The 16,580-nt window shown below is 59.2% G+C and overlaps 1 protein-coding gene across 8 annotated transcripts; it reads left to right on the top strand.

Annotated features, from left to right (window-relative positions):
- Positions 1-961: 961 nt before the first annotated feature.
- Positions 962-16,228, top strand: PER1 (period circadian regulator 1). Of its 8 annotated transcripts, none has more exons than XM_070389437.1 (23): positions 962-1,110; positions 6,494-6,916; positions 7,030-7,128; positions 7,227-7,381; positions 7,696-7,817; positions 7,914-8,115; positions 8,267-8,318; positions 8,458-8,600; positions 8,969-9,047; positions 9,125-9,231; positions 9,382-9,535; positions 9,622-9,730; positions 9,822-9,953; positions 10,161-10,266; positions 10,359-10,524; positions 10,611-10,741; positions 10,938-11,117; positions 11,728-11,970; positions 12,842-13,443; positions 13,899-14,079; positions 14,281-14,470; positions 14,796-14,949; positions 15,358-16,228. In XM_070389437.1, the coding sequence occupies exons 2-23, from the start codon at positions 6,636-6,638 to the stop codon at positions 15,625-15,627; spliced, it is 3,858 nt and encodes a 1,285-aa protein (XP_070245538.1). In that variant the 5' UTR covers positions 962-1,110; positions 6,494-6,635; the 3' UTR covers positions 15,628-16,228. The 8 variants fall into 8 exon arrangements, with proteins under 8 accessions (XP_070245538.1, XP_070245544.1, XP_070245540.1 ...); XM_070389439.1 differs by having other exon boundaries at positions 1,034-1,148; XM_070389436.1 differs by having other exon boundaries at positions 1,039-4,992.
- Positions 16,229-16,580: the final 352 nt, after the last annotated feature.

The following is a 16,580-nucleotide window of genomic DNA, read 5'->3' as shown; positions in this document are numbered from 1 at the left end:
CGAAGAACTACCAGGAACGCTTTTTAAAAATAGATTTTCAAGCTCCTTCCCCAGAGATCGATTCAGCAGTTGTAAAGGAGCCAGATGATTCTTACAATTAGGTATACAGTCATCATAATGTTCACTTGTCGAGGGCTTACTATTTTTGAGACTGCTCAGGTTCGCGCTTCATCTACTGAGTAATTTACAGGTGTAGGATTATTGCAGGCCTTAGGACCCACTTTATCAGGGACCTGATACGAAGGTACCAAATCTTGACCCCATTAGAAACTAGTGTGTTAATCCGGACCGATTATGTAACCTCTCTCTCTCATTTATGAGGCAGCAGGAAGTTAAGTCAGCTGCCTTCTCCCGAGTTTGTAAGCAGTGCACCTCCTGGCCTACAAAAAATAACCTGGAAGGTGGCTATCGTCATCATTATGACAGGGTACTGAGACCTGAAGACGGCTTCACCCTAACGCTCCCACCTTTCAGCTTCAAGGAACTTCAGAAATCCAGGTCCGAAGTCCCAGCGCGGGGGCGCTCTTGTCACGCGCCTGACGGCTCACAAAGTGCCCCTACGAAAGCCACGACCGGTTACATCTGCGCATGCGCAGACTCGACAGTCTTAAGGAAGAGTGTCGTCAAGGAAAACCCCACCTTCTAGGTAAACAAGTTGCCGCGTGAGATCGCCCGCACGTGTCCTCTACAGCTCCTAGACACCTCAGCCTATGAGAAAATCTGAAGGGCTGGACTGGCGTTTGCGTCACCAATCCTAGGCAGGTCGGGGAGGGTGGGTAGGCAATGCTGCCACAGCCAATAAGGACTTCGGAGGTGGGTGGAGGCGTGGCTTTCGATCAGACTTCCAATTAACGTGCTAGGGCGGCCCCTCCCGCACGTGGATCTGTCACTGCTGGTTGGCAAACTGACCAATGAGAAGATGACGGAGGCGGGCGGCACCAATGGTGGCAGTGCGGAGCCTGGGTGGCCGCACGCGGCGCGGGGCATGGGTCGGCGCTCTTAGGCCAATAAGCTCCAGGGGCGTGGCGTCCTGGTCGGCGGGTGGGCCTGGAGAAGTGAAGTACCCTTGATCCTAGTTGGGAAGAAATTGGATGGTGTGCGCGCCGAGCGGTGAGTGCTCCGGCGTGGCGGGTGAGGAGCGGCCGTCGGTATGGATTTTTCCACGGTGATGTGTTCTGTAAGGAGGGGTGTTAGTGCAGTGTAGTGAAACGTGCGTGCTAAGTAACTTCAGTAGGGTCCGACTCTGCGACCCACTGGACTACAGCCCACTAGGCTCCTCTGTCCGTGAGATTCTCCGGGGATCTTCCAAATGGCGTGATCACCGCGGTGTGAGCTCTGATGGTTGTGGGGGAATAGGGACTGCGAACTCAACTCTAGAGAGATGGGAGCGGGAGTCCCTTACATCACATCCCTCAACGCCCTAAGGTCCCTGGACCCCTGATTGCCTCAGGGAGGGTCTTGGAAGTTGGCGAACTGAGGGAGCTGAGAACCCTGCTCCCAGGGAGTTATGGTACAGGACCCCTGAGAGCCGGTGGGGGGCGTTCCAGGGCGTGACTGCTGTTTGGGTAGGCACCTTAAGCACTTGAAATAGGCAGGGGTTCTGAGGCTGGAGAGAGGCCCTGGTAGGGCAGGTGGGAGGGTACCAAACGGTTGCTGCAGGTGGGGTGATGTGTGTGACCCTGAGCTAATCAAATCTCGACTCTAGGTGTCTTTCTTTCGTGTAAAAGGAAGGGGTTGGGCTTCAGAGCCATTCTTGGGAGTAAACGTGAGGTAGCAACTGTCAGATCCTGAGAGGGAGAATGGGCTTGTGCAGATTGGCTGTACATAATGTCTTCCTGAGTTCTTGGAGTGAGGAGGCATCTACAGGGTGTATCTGTCTGTACAAGCAGCCAGGCCTGTGGTTAAGTGACCTGCTGTAAGGTGGAAGACTGAGGAAGTGGGGTTCCTACGAAATCAGGGGGGCCGGTGGCTGCTAGGGTGTTCTCAAGGACTTTGTGAGCATGTGAAAACTGGGACTGTGATGATTTGAAGTGTGTGGAGAGTGCCAACTGAATGTCCTAAGGGAGAAGAGAGAGTGGATGGAGTCTGTGTTTCAGGCACCAAACTTAGAATTGGCTGGGTATTTGAGAGGTCCAGGTTCCCAGAGCTGGTAACACCTCAATAGGTTCCTGAAGGGTAAGAGGCCAGAATTACAAACCATTATCACAGCTCAGATTTAAATCCATTTATTAAGAGCCTGAGAACATATTATGAAGCAATTTAGGCAAGTTTAGTAATTTCTGAGGCTTAGTTGGTCCTTGTGGAATGGGGATAGTGATGCCCATCTCACAGGATTGTTCTGAAGATTAAAGAAGATAACGTATGGAAAGTGCTCAGTGCAATGTCTGGGTCGTGTCTTAATTTTTTTTTTTAGGTTAAAAAAATGGCTATGGAGTGACAAAATAACTGTGACAGAGTGTAAGATTTATGTGAATGCTGTGGTTGGGAACTATTCTCACATTCTTAAGGTGTTTTTTTGTTTGTTTGTTTTTTGCAAGTTGTGGTGACGTCCTCCCCATTTCCCTCTTCCTGGTTCTTCTGGTCTTGAGGTGCCAGGCTTGCTTATTCCTCCCTTTTATTCCTCTCCCAAGATCCAGGCTCCAGCCTGGGCTACTTGCTCTTTACCCGTTCGATTTCCTCATCCTAGACCCATTCTTCTCCCTATCCCTCCTCCCTCTTTCTGCTGCCATAGTAACAAGAGATTCAAGCTCCGAAGGGGGCCTCAGGGAAGAGCAAAGGTCTCTTGCAGAACCTGGGCCTCCAACTTCCCCGCCCTGGCTTTGGGACCGGGCCAGCAGATGTGTACAGTCTGGGAGAGGGGGAAAGCCAATGCCAGGAGCTGTAGGAGCAAGCCAGGGGGAGGGCGGATGCGAGCCCCGAGCGGAGAGCCAAGCATGGGGGCGAGGGAGGGGGGACCCCTTCCTCCTAATCCTCTCTCCAGGAATCCCTGGCTTGGGGACAGGACGGCTGTCGTTGGGCTGGGGGAGGCGCCCAGGCGGGTGCATGTCCTGGGATACTTGCCCAAAGTACACGATGTTCCCAAGTGCACTGGCCGCCGCCCTCTCGGGCTGGCCGTCTCCCAAACCACTGCCTCTCCAGCCTCCCTGCCCCACATTCCCCGGCTGCCCCGCCCCGCCCCCTTCCTCCGCCTTGACGTCACCGCCGCCTCCCGCCCCCTCTCCTCCATTGACGGCAGCGGGGCCTGGTTACTGTGGGGACCGTGAGGCAGGATTCTGGTTAGGGCCTTGAGAGCAGGTGGGGGCTGCTGGAGCGCGACCTTTTTGTCTACGAAAAAGAAAAATATGGAGGTGGAGGTGGACAGCAAGGACCGCCTGTGTCGGGGCAGATCACTCTAGAGCCCTGAGGAGTGCCGGAGAAGAGGAAAAGCGGTTTCGAGAGAGGTGTCTGAAAAGGAGACAAGGGACTGGACCACAGTATATGAGTTGGGGGGCCATTTTCAAGGAGAGAATACTGAGAATTCACGTTCCGGAATTCTCTATTTCCTGTGACTTCTTGCTTTGTTTTTTTCTGGGTTATTCTGTAACCTTCCTGCGTCTAGCTTTTCCACAGACCCTTGCTCTGCCACCGCCGCCCCCCCCCCCCATGGGGAACACCACTGTTAAGGACAGCTTAGGCCACGTGACAATGAGGGGTGTGCACCCACAGCTGATTACGTCAGCATCAACCTCTTCACTTGCCACCCACGTTTCTAGGGAGCCCTACAGGAACTTCAGCTCAGTCTTGATTGGAGGGGGTCTGTGTAACTGCAGCTCTTTGCGGCTCAAACTGGCACTTTATTCCCCCAAATTAGGATTCAGGGTTCTGCTCCTTGCCTCTTAAAAATAAATTATAATTTCCAGCCCCTTCTCTATTGCTGACGTCCCTCCTCCTCCCCTAGCTATATTTACAACAAAGTCACCATGTTTATTATCACCCTACTGTGTATTAGGTTCTCTTCTAGGGGCTGGGAAATACAGTTAAGGAGATAGATGATGAGGTGCTTGGCTTTGTCTTCTCCTAGTGGTGGGGACTTGAAGGCCTTGCCACCCCACATTTTCTGTGTATAAGGTCTCTTCTCTCAGCCACCCCCTTTGTTGCCCTGTAGCCCTGGCTTCCTGGCCCTCACTTAGGGGCCAGCCCTAACTGTGGGTGGCTGCATCCTCAGGAGAAAAGCACTAGTCACCACGTAGGTTGCTCAGAGTGGCATGGAAGCACCTGCCATTGTTTCCCTTCACAGCCTCTGTTGGGTTCTATCTGCCGCTTCCATTGTTTGGCATCCATCATCCCACTCCACTCCCTCCTCAAATTGCCCTCCTCCTAGCTGTCCACAGGATTTGAAGTGTCAGAGGAAGGGATTGGATATGGCTTTATGATGACGACAAGGCTGGGGAGGGGAATCTAGGAACAGCCAAGCTGGGTTTCTGTCTGTCCCTCTCCTCCCAAGGACCAGTCATCTCATCCAGCTTGGCCCACCTCCTAAGGTCTGCATTCTTTCTGCCCACCCTCTGGCGAGGCCAGGGTGTCCTGTTGTGCAGGACAGGTCAGTTCAGGGAGTAGACCCCTCTTAAATACCTATTGTGGCCCAAGTATTTTCCCCGAATAGGGGCAGCTTACCTCCCCTCCCCTCCCTTCCATTATTTACTGTGCAAGGCGTACTGCGCCCATTGGCTGGGTTGTGGTGTCTGGGGCCCTTCAGTCCAGTGCCAGCACCCAGATCCACGTGCGCCCGTGTGTGTGACACAGCCCTGACCTCAGTGGGGGCCAGTAGCCAATCAGGCGCCGGGAAGAGATCCCCAGCCAATTGGGGGCGGGGCCTGCGGCTCCACCGGCAGGAGGCCAATGAGGGGCAGTGCCTGGCGTTATGCAACCCGCCTCCTGGCCCCGCTGAGCTTCCACTCCGCTGCGGGTTGCAACGGCGGCAGGCAGGCGGCCGGAGGGCGCTCGCGCAGCCAGGTAAGCATCTCCGCGGCCACCACAGTGGCCAGTCTTCGGCCTTGAAGACTGGCGGATTGCCGCCACTTGCAGCCTGATGGACCGCATTTGGCCCGGGCGCTCAGACGGCACACCAGTAATCCGCCTTGCTTGCGGTTGTCCACCCCCTCTCTGTCCCCGGGGACATAGGTATTCCTCGAACCGTGTACTGAGCGTCCGCACTACTGCTTGCCTACCTTACTTCAAGCTTTCTCCCGGCTCCCAGCCATCCCGGCCTCACACCCTCCCCTCCCCAGGCATTCCCCTACTGCCTTTGTCACTCGGGGGTCCCCGGTTTTACCCCAGCACCGGGACCTCTTCGGGCTTTACGCTCTCCCTGCGCTCCCTCCTCCAATCCCTGGCCTCGCGCCGGCCGTGATGTCAGCCCGGTTCAAGCTGGAACATCCCGTTCCCGGTGCTAGTTCCTGCTGTTGGCCACAGCCTTCCCTTTTCTCCTGCAGCTCAGAAAATGCTCTGGGGTTGGGGGTGTGGTTGGAGAAGGGAAGAACTAACTACCTGCTGGCTATTGTGTGTCCCTTGGTCAGAGCTGAGTATGTCTGCCTCGGATGGGTGTGTATGTTGAGGGGGGTGGGGTGGTTGAGTGTACAGAAAAGTAGGGGAGTGAGGAGAGAGGATTCTTGGGTTCCTGACAATGGCAGGTGCCGGCTTCGGTCCTGTGGGTCGGGAGAGGGTGCAGGGGCCGGAGAAGGGAAGGCTGTGTTATCTTGACCAGCATAACTGGGATCCTGGCGAGTGCCCGGCCGAGGCTTTTACGCCGAGGGCGGCGGTGATTATATTTTGCCCTGGGGAGCAAGGCCAGCCTCTGAAACTCCGATGGCCGCCCCTCTTCCTATAGCCACCAAGGCCTCCGGGAACCTGGGATGTATTAGAGGTGGGCGACCCCTGGTTGCATCTGCCAGTATGGGAGGGTGGCATTCCCCCTGTTTCCGCCGAGAAAGGGGGGAGGGGTCGCCCCTGCCGCCCTCTTGTGGGCCCTCCAGCAACCGCTGAGCTCAGCCGCTGACGTCGGTTTCCCTGGCGACCGCGACGGCGGCGGAAGCGCGTGGTGGGGCCGCGCACGTCCGCGCGCATGTGCGGCGGAGGTGGCGCCGCCCCCGGGTAAAATTAGCCCGGAGGCCTAAATATAGGAGGCGGCAGGCTCAACCCCTGCTCTGAGGTCTTGATGTCCCAGGCCGAGGGGGGGCACTGATGGGAATTTGGGGATGGGAGGTATCCAGGCTGTGGCTCACAGCTGTAGTCCTAGTCGACCGCTCAGGTTCTATCTAACCCAGGCCATACTGACAGGGGATGTTGGGGGAAAACCCACCTGCAGCCCCGGCTAAGGGGACAGGAACAGAACTTGCCCAGGCTGCCTGTTGGAAGCCTGGGTCCCAGGATTATGGGAGCCTGCAAGGGAGGGTCCGAGTGAAGCCGACAGGTGTTGTGAAGTTACAACCCAGGTTTTTCTCCTTGGTCTCTTCAGGTGCTGACTGTGGTCAAACTTTTGAGGCCTCTGAGGCTTGGGTCTCCCACCTCCCTCCTCTAGCCAGGCCTTCTGGGCCCCTTGAGCGTCTGTGGTGGCCTCTCCACCTTCCCCGTTCTCCTGCCCTCCCCATGGCCCAGACATGAGCAGGAGCGGCCCCCTAGAAGGGGCTGAAGGGGGAGGGGACCCCAGGCCAGGGGAACCCTTTTGTCCTGGAGGGGGTCCATCCCCTGGGCCTCCAGAGCACCGACCTTGTCCTGGCCCCAGCTTGGCTGATGACACGGATGCCAACAGCAATGGCTCTAGCGGCAATGAGTCCAATGGACCCGAGTCCAGGGGTGCATCTCAGCGGAGTTCGCACAGCTCCTCCTCCGGCAATGGCAAGGACTCAGCCCTGCTGGAGACCACTGAGAGCAGCAAGAGGTGTGTCTGGATGGGTGTAGCAGGTTCTGGGAGTGGTCTCTGGAGCCATCTGAGCAGGGAGACAGGCCCCAGCTGCTGGCCTGCTCATCGTGTGCCTGTTGCTTCTCCTGCAGCACGAACTCTCAGAGCCCATCCCCACCCAGCAGTTCTATTGCCTATAGCCTCCTGAGTGCCAGCTCTGAGCCAGACAACCCTTCTACCAGTGGCTGCAGGTTTGTGGGGGGAGACGGGGAGGACGGGGGCAAGGGGACTGAAGGCCAGGCTCTGGGGCTAATGCCTGTAACCCCCTCCCTCCTTGTGGGCCCTGCAGCAGTGAACAGTCAGCTCGGGCAAGGACTCAGAAAGAACTCATGACGGCACTGCGAGAGCTCAAGCTTCGGCTGCCCCCGGAGCGCAGGGGCAAGGGCCGCTCCGGGACTCTGGCCACACTGCAGTACGCGCTGGCCTGCGTCAAGCAGGTGCAAGGTGAGTGCTGCTCCTGGGAGGATAATGGTCAGGTTCTGGGTGACCGTGGGGAGCTGTCTCCTCGGTAAATGCGCTGCTGCCCGCACCCCATAGGGATTCCCTTCTAGCTTAATCGTTAAAGTATCTGCTTGCAATGCAGGACACCTGGGTTCCATCCCTGGGTTGGGAGGATCCCCTGGAGTAGGGAATGGCAACCCACTCCAGTATTCTTGCCTGGGAAGTCCCATGGACAGAGGAGCCTGGTGGGCTGCAGTCCATGGGGTTGCAAAGAGTCGGACATGACTGAGTGACTAAACCACTACCCACCCCTGCAGCCAACCAGGAGTTCTACCAGCAATGGAGCCTGGAGGAGGGCGAACCGTGTGCCATGGACATGTCCACCTATACTCTGGAGGAGCTGGAGCACGTCACATCTGAGTACACACTCCGCAACCAGGTCAGTGCGCACCCCCCCGCCACCCCACACCCGACATGCCTCCAGCCCCGTTCCCACAGCTCTCGAACCTGTGCTCATCCTTACTCTCTCGCCTAGGACACCTTCTCCGTGGCTGTCTCCTTCCTGACAGGCCGCATCGTCTACATTTCCGAGCAGGCGGGTGTCCTGCTGCGCTGCAAGCGGGACGTGTTCCGGGGTGCCCGCTTCTCTGAGCTTTTGGCTCCCCAGGACGTGGGTGTCTTCTACGGTTCCACCACCCCATCCCGCCTGCCCACCTGGGGCCCAGGGACCTCTGCAGGTGAGGTCCCTAAGTGCTCAGGGGAAGATGAGCAGTTGTCGGAAGCAACTGCTGTGAGGGGCCAGGGGACCCAGGCTTTTCCTCGCTGGGATTTTCTCAGCCCAGGGAGGGGATGTGGAGCCGTACTCACTGCCCTCCTGGTCTGTCTCAGGTTCAGGCCTCAAGGACTTCACCCAGGAGAAGTCTGTCTTCTGTCGTATCAGGTTGGTGGGGGACGTGGGAGCAGACCCCTTCCACCTCCCATCCCCCCACCCTTCTTTGCTAGGTCAGCCATGACCTTAAGCTGGAGGGTGGGTGGCTCTTCACTGATCATCTCTAATGCCCCTTTCTCTTCCTTGCTAGAGGGGGTCCTGACCGGGATCCGGGGCCTCGGTACCAGCCATTCCGCCTAACCCCATATGTGACCAAGATCCGGGTCTCCGACGGGGCCCCTGCCCAGCCATGCTGCCTGCTCATCGCAGAGCGCATTCACTCTGGTTATGAAGGTGGGCAGCTCCAGGCCTGACCTGGTTGGGGTAGGAGGAAGGGTGCCTCCTCTAGGCTGGGGGTGAAGCAGAACAGGAGTCTGGGAGACAACTTTGAAACAGAATGAGGGTTTGAACACCCCTTTAGAGGTCGAGCTGGGTAAGAGCTCCAAGCTAGGAGAAGGCAAAGAAAAGTGCCTTGGTTTTCAGTTTCGTTATTGGCGTGGGGCACAGAGATAGTCCAGACCGTCTCTGGAGGCCAGGGGGCTCGGGGGAGAGCTGTGGAGGGAACCATCTGCCTGCCAGCCTAGGCCTGAGGCAGCACATGGAGGGCCCGGGAGCGGGAGCATTCTGCCTGAGATCCAATGGCCTCGCCCCCTGTGCCTCAGCTCCCCGGATCCCGCCTGACAAGAGGATCTTCACCACACGACACACGCCCAGCTGCCTCTTCCAGGATGTGGATGAGAGGTGAGGTCAGGATCTGGGGGGAAAGGAGGTGGCCAGGGCCGAGGCTCTGGCCCCTCTGATGCCCCCTCTCCTCTCAGGGCTGCCCCACTGCTAGGCTACCTCCCCCAGGACCTCCTGGGGGCCCCAGTGCTCCTCTTCCTGCATCCGGAGGACCGACCCCTCATGCTGGCCATTCACAAGAAGAGTGAGTTTCTCTCTTCCTGATCGCACTTCCAGCTGTCTCCAGGGCTTCCTTGGGGCTGCTCCTGTGATTGTGTCTCTCGGGGTTGGGGGGATTCCACCTCACTCAGCCCTCCCTCCCACTGACCTGCACCTTGTTTCCCATGGCCTTCAGTCCTGCAGCTGGCCGGCCAGCCCTTTGACCACTCCCCTATTCGCTTCTGTGCCCGTAATGGGGAGTACGTCACCATGGACACCAGCTGGGCTGGTTTCGTGCACCCCTGGAGCCGCAAGGTGGCCTTTGTGTTGGGCCGCCACAAAGTACGCACGTAAGTGGGCACGTAAGTGGATCATGCCCTGGAAGGCGGGCCAGCGTGGAGGGGCCAGGGCTCAACTCCCCTCCCGCACCCCACAGGGCGCCCCTGAATGAAGATGTATTCACTCCCCCGGTCCCCAGCCCTGCTCTGTCCCTGGACTCTGACATCCAAGAGCTCTCAGAGCAGATCCACCGGCTGCTGTTACAGGTAAGGGTTGATGGGAGGGGGCTTGGGAGATAAGGAAGGGGGCAGAGTGGGCCTCAGACCACCTAACCCATAGTCACTCTCCCTGCCTCAGCCTGTGCACAGCCCCAGCCCCACGGGCCTCTGTGGAGTAGGCCCTGTGCCTTCCTCTGGCCCTCTCCTCAGCCCTGGCTCCTCCAGTGACAGCAATGGGGGTGATGCCGAGGGACCTGGGCCTCCTGCCCCGGTGAGTGGCCCTTGAGTCCTCTGTCCTGTCCCCTTGTCCTCAAGAGTCAGCCCTGCCAAGCCCAGGGGAGCGTCGTCCACCTCCTTTCCTTTCTTGTTCTGCTCGCGTCATAATCTTCCCACTGGGGCCTTTCTCTTGTACTACGCTCTGGGCTCCCGAGGCTGGCCAGGCCCCCCAGTGCTGCCCACTCCCCACCCTGTTCCACAGGTGACCTTCCAGCAGATCTGTAAGGATGTGCACCTGGTGAAGCATCAGGGGCAGCAGCTTTTTATTGAGTCCCGGGCCCGGCCTCTGCCCCGGCCCCGTGTCCCTGGTGAGTTGGCGAGGGTGTGGGTGGGGAGTGAGGCCTGGGGGGTCCCTGGACCTTCAGCCCAACCCAGAAGAGTTTCTCTCTTCTTGATCCAGCTACTGGCACATTCAAGGCCAAGACCCTTCCCTGCCAATCCCCAGACCTGGAGGTGGCCCCGGCTCCAATCCAGGCCCCAGTGGCCTTGGCCGCTGAGGACGCTGAGCGGAAAGAAGCCTCCAGTTGCTCCTACCAGCAGATCAACTGCCTGGACAGCATCCTCAGGTCAGGCCATCTGGGCACCTTCTCTGCCTGGGGCCGCGGCCCTGCCCCACCCAGACCTGCCCTCATGTCCTCTGGTGCCTCCTCAGGTACCTGGAGAGCTGCAACCTCCCCAGCACCGCAAAGCGCAAATGTGCGTCCTCCTCTTCCTGCACTGCCTCTTCGGCCTCCGACGACGACAAGCAGCGGGCAGGCCCAGTCTCTGTGGGCGCCAAGAAAGGTGAAGACTCGGGCCTGCCCTGCTCCTGCAGCCCTGTCCTCTGGCCCTGTGCCTCTACATGTCTTTGGGGCCCCCACCTCACTCTGTCCTGTCCCCCTGCCAGCCTCCCCTGTGCCATCCATCTCCTCTGCACCGGGGTTTCCTTTCCCAGCCACCCGGGGGGCAGGGTGGTAACTGGCACCATCTCTCTGCACAGATCCATCAGCAGTGCTGCCTGGGGAGGGGGCCACCCCTCTGAAGGAGCCGGTGGTGGGAGGAGGAGCCCTGAGCCCGCTCGCCCTGGCCAATAAGGCGGAGAGCGTGGTGTCCATCACCAGTCAGTGTAGCTTCAGCTCCACCATCGTCCATGTGGGAGACAAGAAGCCCCCGGAGTCGGGTATGGGTGTGGCTGATGGGGCGCAGAACCAGGGCTCCATCTGGTCCCTCAGCCAGAGCTCCCTCCTTCCTTGCCTTTTCCTGCCCTCTGGCCCCAAATGGAGAGAAGGAGCCTCCATCTTAGCGTTTCTCACTCTGTGCTCGCCCGCCAGCCTTCGCCACCTTGTCTGTCCCCCACTTTGCTTCCTGTGTTCTTACTGTCAATTCACACACAAAGTTTGGGGTGCAGGGTTCAACCTAAGGTGCTCCCCACAGAGGGGCTGAAGGCAACGCTGTTGTAAAACCCTTGAAGGGTCTTTGGGCATTGACCTGGAAAATGCGTGAGGAAAGAGTCGGGGTGGGCTTCCCTTCCGAAGAGGGTCATGGGGGTGTCATCCTTGGGTAAGGCCCCTGGAGGGGACCGAGTGTCCTTTCTTATTACCCTGAGACACCTTTGCATGGAGCTGCCCAGAACCGGTCCTTTGGGGGAGGTGGCCAGGATTTTCAGGGGAGGCCTAGGCTTGGCCACAGGGTGGAGGCCGGGCGTTTGGCTAAGCTGTTGGACGTGGAGGGGTTGGTGCAGGTGTGCTAATTGTGAGGTGCTCCTGACCGTTCCCTCATCTCATCCTCAGACATCATCATGATGGAGGACCTGCCCAGCCTGCCTCCCGGTCCAGCTCCCAGCCCAGCCCCTAGTCCTACGGTAGCCCCTGACCCAGCCCCAGACGCCTACCGCCCAGTGGGCCTGACCAAGGCCGTGCTGTCCCTGCACACACAGAAGGAGGAGCAGGCCTTCCTCAGCCGCTTCCGTGACTTCAGCAGGCTGCGTGGACTGGACAGCTCCTCCACAGCCCCCTCGGCCCCTGGCGAGCGAGGTAGCCACCTGGGATGCCCCTGAGCCTGCCCGCGGCCCGGTCGAGGACCAGAATGTCAGGGGAGGGAGTTCTTGAGGGAGAGGCTTCTGCTCCAGGGACCCAGGGTGTTGCCGCCTCCACCACCAGGGCCCTGCCCAGGGACAGGCCCCTCGCCAGCCCCTCCCCACTAGGGCGAGGGTCTGGGCTGCTGCCCAAGAAGGGCAGCCTGGGGAGCTGTACTCAGAGGCAGGCCGAGGCGCTCTGCTTCAGGTAAGCCGCTCCAGGCCCAGTGTAGGGGCAGGAAGTGTGCCCACTCAGGACTCTGCTGATTGGGAGGTCTATGTAGACTGGCTGGGAGGACTGGGGCAACTTCAGGGGGCAGAGGATCAGCGTTTTGGGGCAGCTTGCTGCCCTCCAGGTGCCTGCGGGAGGCTCCCTGAAGGCAGACGTAGGACTCAGGACTGGGCTTTCCTGCCCACCTCTTCGCTCCGTTGTGAGCTAGGCAGAGCACGGCCCAACTGGCAGGAGGATCACCCAGGCTGGCAGTGCCTGCTGGAGTTTGGCAGAGGGGTCAGAGCCACCTGCTCACTCATCCATGGGCCTACCCTGCCGCCTCCTGTCTGCCAGCATGCCTCTGTCTTCTGCACACCCCCAGCACAACCCTTCATGTAACCTCTCCTTTCCCTGGCTCCTTTGTCCATAAATCCTCCCCTGTCGCTGTGATTCTTCCCTGAAGGCTCCCCGTCTTCCCGGGTCCCCTCTGTTATGTGTGGGCCGGGGAGCCAGAGGTCCTTTACCTACCTTCTCCCTGGTCAGAGTGGCAGGGCAGTGGGGGCTGCAGGGGCCTAACCCCCAGGCTGAGGGCCTTGCTAACCCTCGTTTCTCCCTTCAGGCTGCCACCACAGCCTTGCCATCCCCGGCCGCCGCCACCACTGCCGATCCAAAGCCAAGCGCTCACGTCACCACCAGACAACTCGGGCCGAAGCCCCCGGATACATCTCCCAGCCCTCGCCTGTGCCACCCTCTGCCCCCTGGCCCCCGCCACCAGCCACTCCTCCCTTCCCAGCTGTGGTCCAGCCATACCCGCTCCCCGTGTTCCCCCCGAGAGGTGGCCCTCAGCCTCTCCCTCCTGCTCCCACGTCTGTGCCTCCTGCAGCTTTCCCTGCCCCCCTGGTGACCCCCATGGTGGCCTTGGTGCTCCCTAACTATCTGTTCCCTACCCCATCCACCTACCCCTATGGGGCACCCCAGATGCCTGCTGAGGGGCCTCCTACCCCTGCCTCCCGCTCCCCGTCTCCGTCCCTGCCCCCGAGCCCTCCCCACCGCCCCGACTCTCCGCTCTTCAACTCAAGATGCAGCTCCCCACTCCAGCTAAACCTGCTGCAGCTTGAGGAGGCCCCTCGAGGTGAGGGGGGTGCAGCGGCAGCGGGCTCTGGGAGCAGTGCTGGGCACCCCCCTCCCAGCGAGGAGACGGCAGAACCAGAGGCCAGACTGGTGAGCTCTGACCCGGTTCCCCCCGCCCCCATCCTCTTAAGGCCCCCACATGGCTCTCTCCCCCAACCCACCACCTGGTCCTCCCCCTCACGCTTCTTTCTGCCCTCCTGGTTGTCCCCAAAGGATGGAGTCATGGGGTGGGAGACCCCAGCTGAGTTTCTGAACAAGGCAGAAATCAGCTGCCTCATCTGTAAAGTGGGGACAGTCCTGTCTGTCTGACAGGTGGCGAGGACATCCCCATAAACTTCTGAGAGTGCGTCTGCCACTTGGAAGGGGTCCAGCGTCACGTCCCTCCTCTTCGCCAGTTCTCCTCTCACTCAGCCTGAGCCCATTGTCATGGAGTGGGAAGAGACCACTTGGGCTGGGTGTGCCCCCATCCAGTGGCAGCAGTAGAAGGGAAGCCTAGGTGTTGATTCCTTAATCCCTCCCTGTCCCCCTCGCCTCCCCTCCCCCAGGCAGAGGTAACTGAGTCCTCCAACCAGGATGCTCTCTCGGGCTCCAGTGACCTGCTGGAGTTGCTGCTACAAGAGGACTCTCGATCAGGCACGGGCTCTGCTGCCTCAGGCTCCTTGGCCTCCGGCTTGGGCTCTGGTTCAGGCTCCCATGAGGGGGGCAGCACTTCCGCCAGCATCACGCGTGAGTGCCCACCCCCCCCCCCAAATACTTTCCAGGGTAGGTCAGTGTCTGGGGAGTTGGGAAGCCAGGCTGCACCTTGGCTGAGTGGCTTGGGTCCACGCCCTGCTTTCTAAGGCCAGTGGGCTGGACCTGCAACCTTGAGTGAGGCCTGGTGGAGCACCCACTGGCCTGACTTTTGGCTACCTGCCTCTCACTCTACAGGCAGCAGTCAGAGCAGCCACACGAGCAAGTACTTTGGCAGCATCGATTCTTCAGAGGCTGAGGCTGGGGCTGCCCAGGCCAGGGCTGAGCCTGGGGACCAGGTCATTAAGTATGTGCTCCAGGATCCCATCTGGCTGCTCATGGCCAATGCTGACCAGCGTGTCATGATGACTTATCAGGTGCCCTCCAGGTGAGGACTCTGGGAGCACTCCTTGCCTCCCCTTCAGAGGAGTGGGGAGGCTGCCCCCCTCACTCCCTAGCTAACTTGGGTTTTTCTTTCTGGGCCTGGCTCTGCCCTGGGGCATTCCTGTTCTGTCTCCTGCCCCTTGGAGCCCCAGCAATAGTCAGGATGAGAGCAGCTTTCTTGGTCTTGGGAAGGCCTGAACTCTCAGAACACGTTTCTGGGGAGAAGCATGAGGCACGGAGTGGGGGGCTGCGATAGAAGAAAAGTGCCAGCCTCCTCGTGGGCCCTGGCCCCAGCTCCCATTCTCTGCTTCCTGAACCTCTTCCTGGAGCAGGGACATGGCCTCTGTGCTGAAGCAGGACCGGGAACGGCTCCGGGCCATGCAGAAGCAGCAGCCTCGGTTCTCGGAGGACCAGCGGAGGGAACTGGGTGCTGTGCACTCCTGGGTCCGGAAAGGTCAACTGCCTCGGGCCCTTGATGTGATGGTGAGAGGAGAAGTCTGGGCCAGGAGGGTGAAGAAGGAATTGAGCTCAAGTTGAAAGGACAGAGGCTAAGGGCTGATCCCTTCACTGTTCCTTGGATCATTAATTCTGAAGGATGTTAATTCCACTGAGCTTGCTGCTGGGTTATTTAGTGTTAAACCATGTGAATTTTGTGGACCTTTTCTGGGCCAGTCCTGTACTAATGTACATTGTGGCTGTCCCGGAGTGGGGTCCGGAGACAGGATGCGATGCATTTTCCAATATTGTTGACCCTATGTGCATCCGCCTGAATTAGTATTTCCTAGACATACAGTTTGGAAAGTCCTCTGGGGCTTGGGGGCAAGGGGAGCTGGGTTGGCAGGTCAGTACTGAGAATCTGCCTGACTCACCCATACCCTTTCTTCCTCCAAGGCCTGTGTGGACTGCGGTAGCAGCACCCAAGAGCCTGGCCATCCTGATGACCCTCTCTTCTCGGAAGTGGATGGACTGGGGCTGGAGCCCATGGAGGAGGGCGGAGGCGAGGGTGGTGGCGGTGGTGGTGAGGGTGAGGGCAGCGATGAGGCCCAGGCCCAAGCTGGGGCCAGGGTCTCGAGCTCTCAGGACCTGGCCATGGAAGAGGAGGAGCAAGGTGGGAGCTCACCCAGTCCAGCCTTACCTGCCACAGAAAATGGCACCAGCTAGACTCCATTTTGGGCCACCTCCAGGTGTGCATGAGAAGCTTCCTTCTCTCATGCCCCAACTCTCAGAACTCAGATGTGGCTGGACCAACCAATAAGAGAACTGCCCCAGCTTCTCCTGCTTTAGGGGAGTGGGGCCCCCGTCACCAGCCCAGGACCCAGGGGCTGCCTCTGGCCTCTTTGGGAACAGAGGGTGGCATTCTTCAGCCCGGCCCAGCCCAGAGAAGACTCCCATCACATCCCCAGTGAGGAGTCGTTCCTTTTCCTGGACAAGATTGCTGACAAGCTGCTGAAGTGGTCTCTCCAAGTCCCAGCTGAGCCGGAGTCCCTGTCCCTGGGGATTGGGGCTGCATTTATTTATTGGGGGAGTCAGCCCTCTCCCCCACCTCCTCCCCAGATGAGGGCAGGAGGAGGGTGTGAGGCCCAAGGAGGACCCTGCAGTCCAAACCCCTAGCTGCTCCAGGGTGGGGGAGGTTGGTGGACCATGGAGTCCCTGGTGCTGCCCCTCAGGTGGGACCCAGGTGTTCTCAGCTGTACCCTCTACCGATGGCATTTGTGTTTTTGATATCGTGTCTGTTATTTTTAATACAAAAAGGAAAAAAATACCAGGTCTTTGTGGAATAAAGTTTGAGGGTTGGGTTGCACTCCTGGGGGGGAGAGAGGGGAGGCTCTTTCCCTCCCCTTCAGTAATTGTGAGAATGAGTTATTCCCTCCCCTGAGGACCCATATCCCTCTTCTCCCCACACCCTTTCCCAATGAGAAGGCAGGTCTAGGTGGCTAAGACACGGAATCCCACAGTCATTCATAGTCGAGTTGGGAAGCGGTGTGGGAGAAGGGAAGCTGGTGCAGAGCAAGTTCTGGCTCAGAACTTGGAAAGGGGGGACCCTTGGAAAGGAGAAGTGATTGGAAATCGATGGCAACCTTTATTCCGGTTACTTCGCGTTGTGTCCCCCTCAT

This window comes from Bos mutus, chromosome 19 (genome assembly GCF_027580195.1).
Source record: "Bos mutus isolate GX-2022 chromosome 19, NWIPB_WYAK_1.1, whole genome shotgun sequence".
NCBI lineage: Eukaryota > Metazoa > Chordata > Mammalia > Artiodactyla > Bovidae > Bos > Bos mutus.
This window is presented reverse-complemented; position numbering and strand designations above follow the sequence as displayed.

Excerpts from the sequence above, each read along its gene's own strand:
- PER1 (XM_070389437.1), top strand. The coding sequence starts at position 6,636 with ATGAGCAGGAGCGGCCCCCTAGAAGGGGCTGAAGGGGGAGGGGACCCC. Across the intron at positions 8,601-8,968 it reads CATTCACTCTGGTTATGAAG|CTCCCCGGATCCCGCCTGAC; the intron begins GTGGGCAGCTCC and ends CCTGTGCCTCAG. Across the intron at positions 11,971-12,841 it reads CTCGGCCCCTGGCGAGCGAG|GCTGCCACCACAGCCTTGCC; the intron begins GTAGCCACCTGG and ends TTCTCCCTTCAG.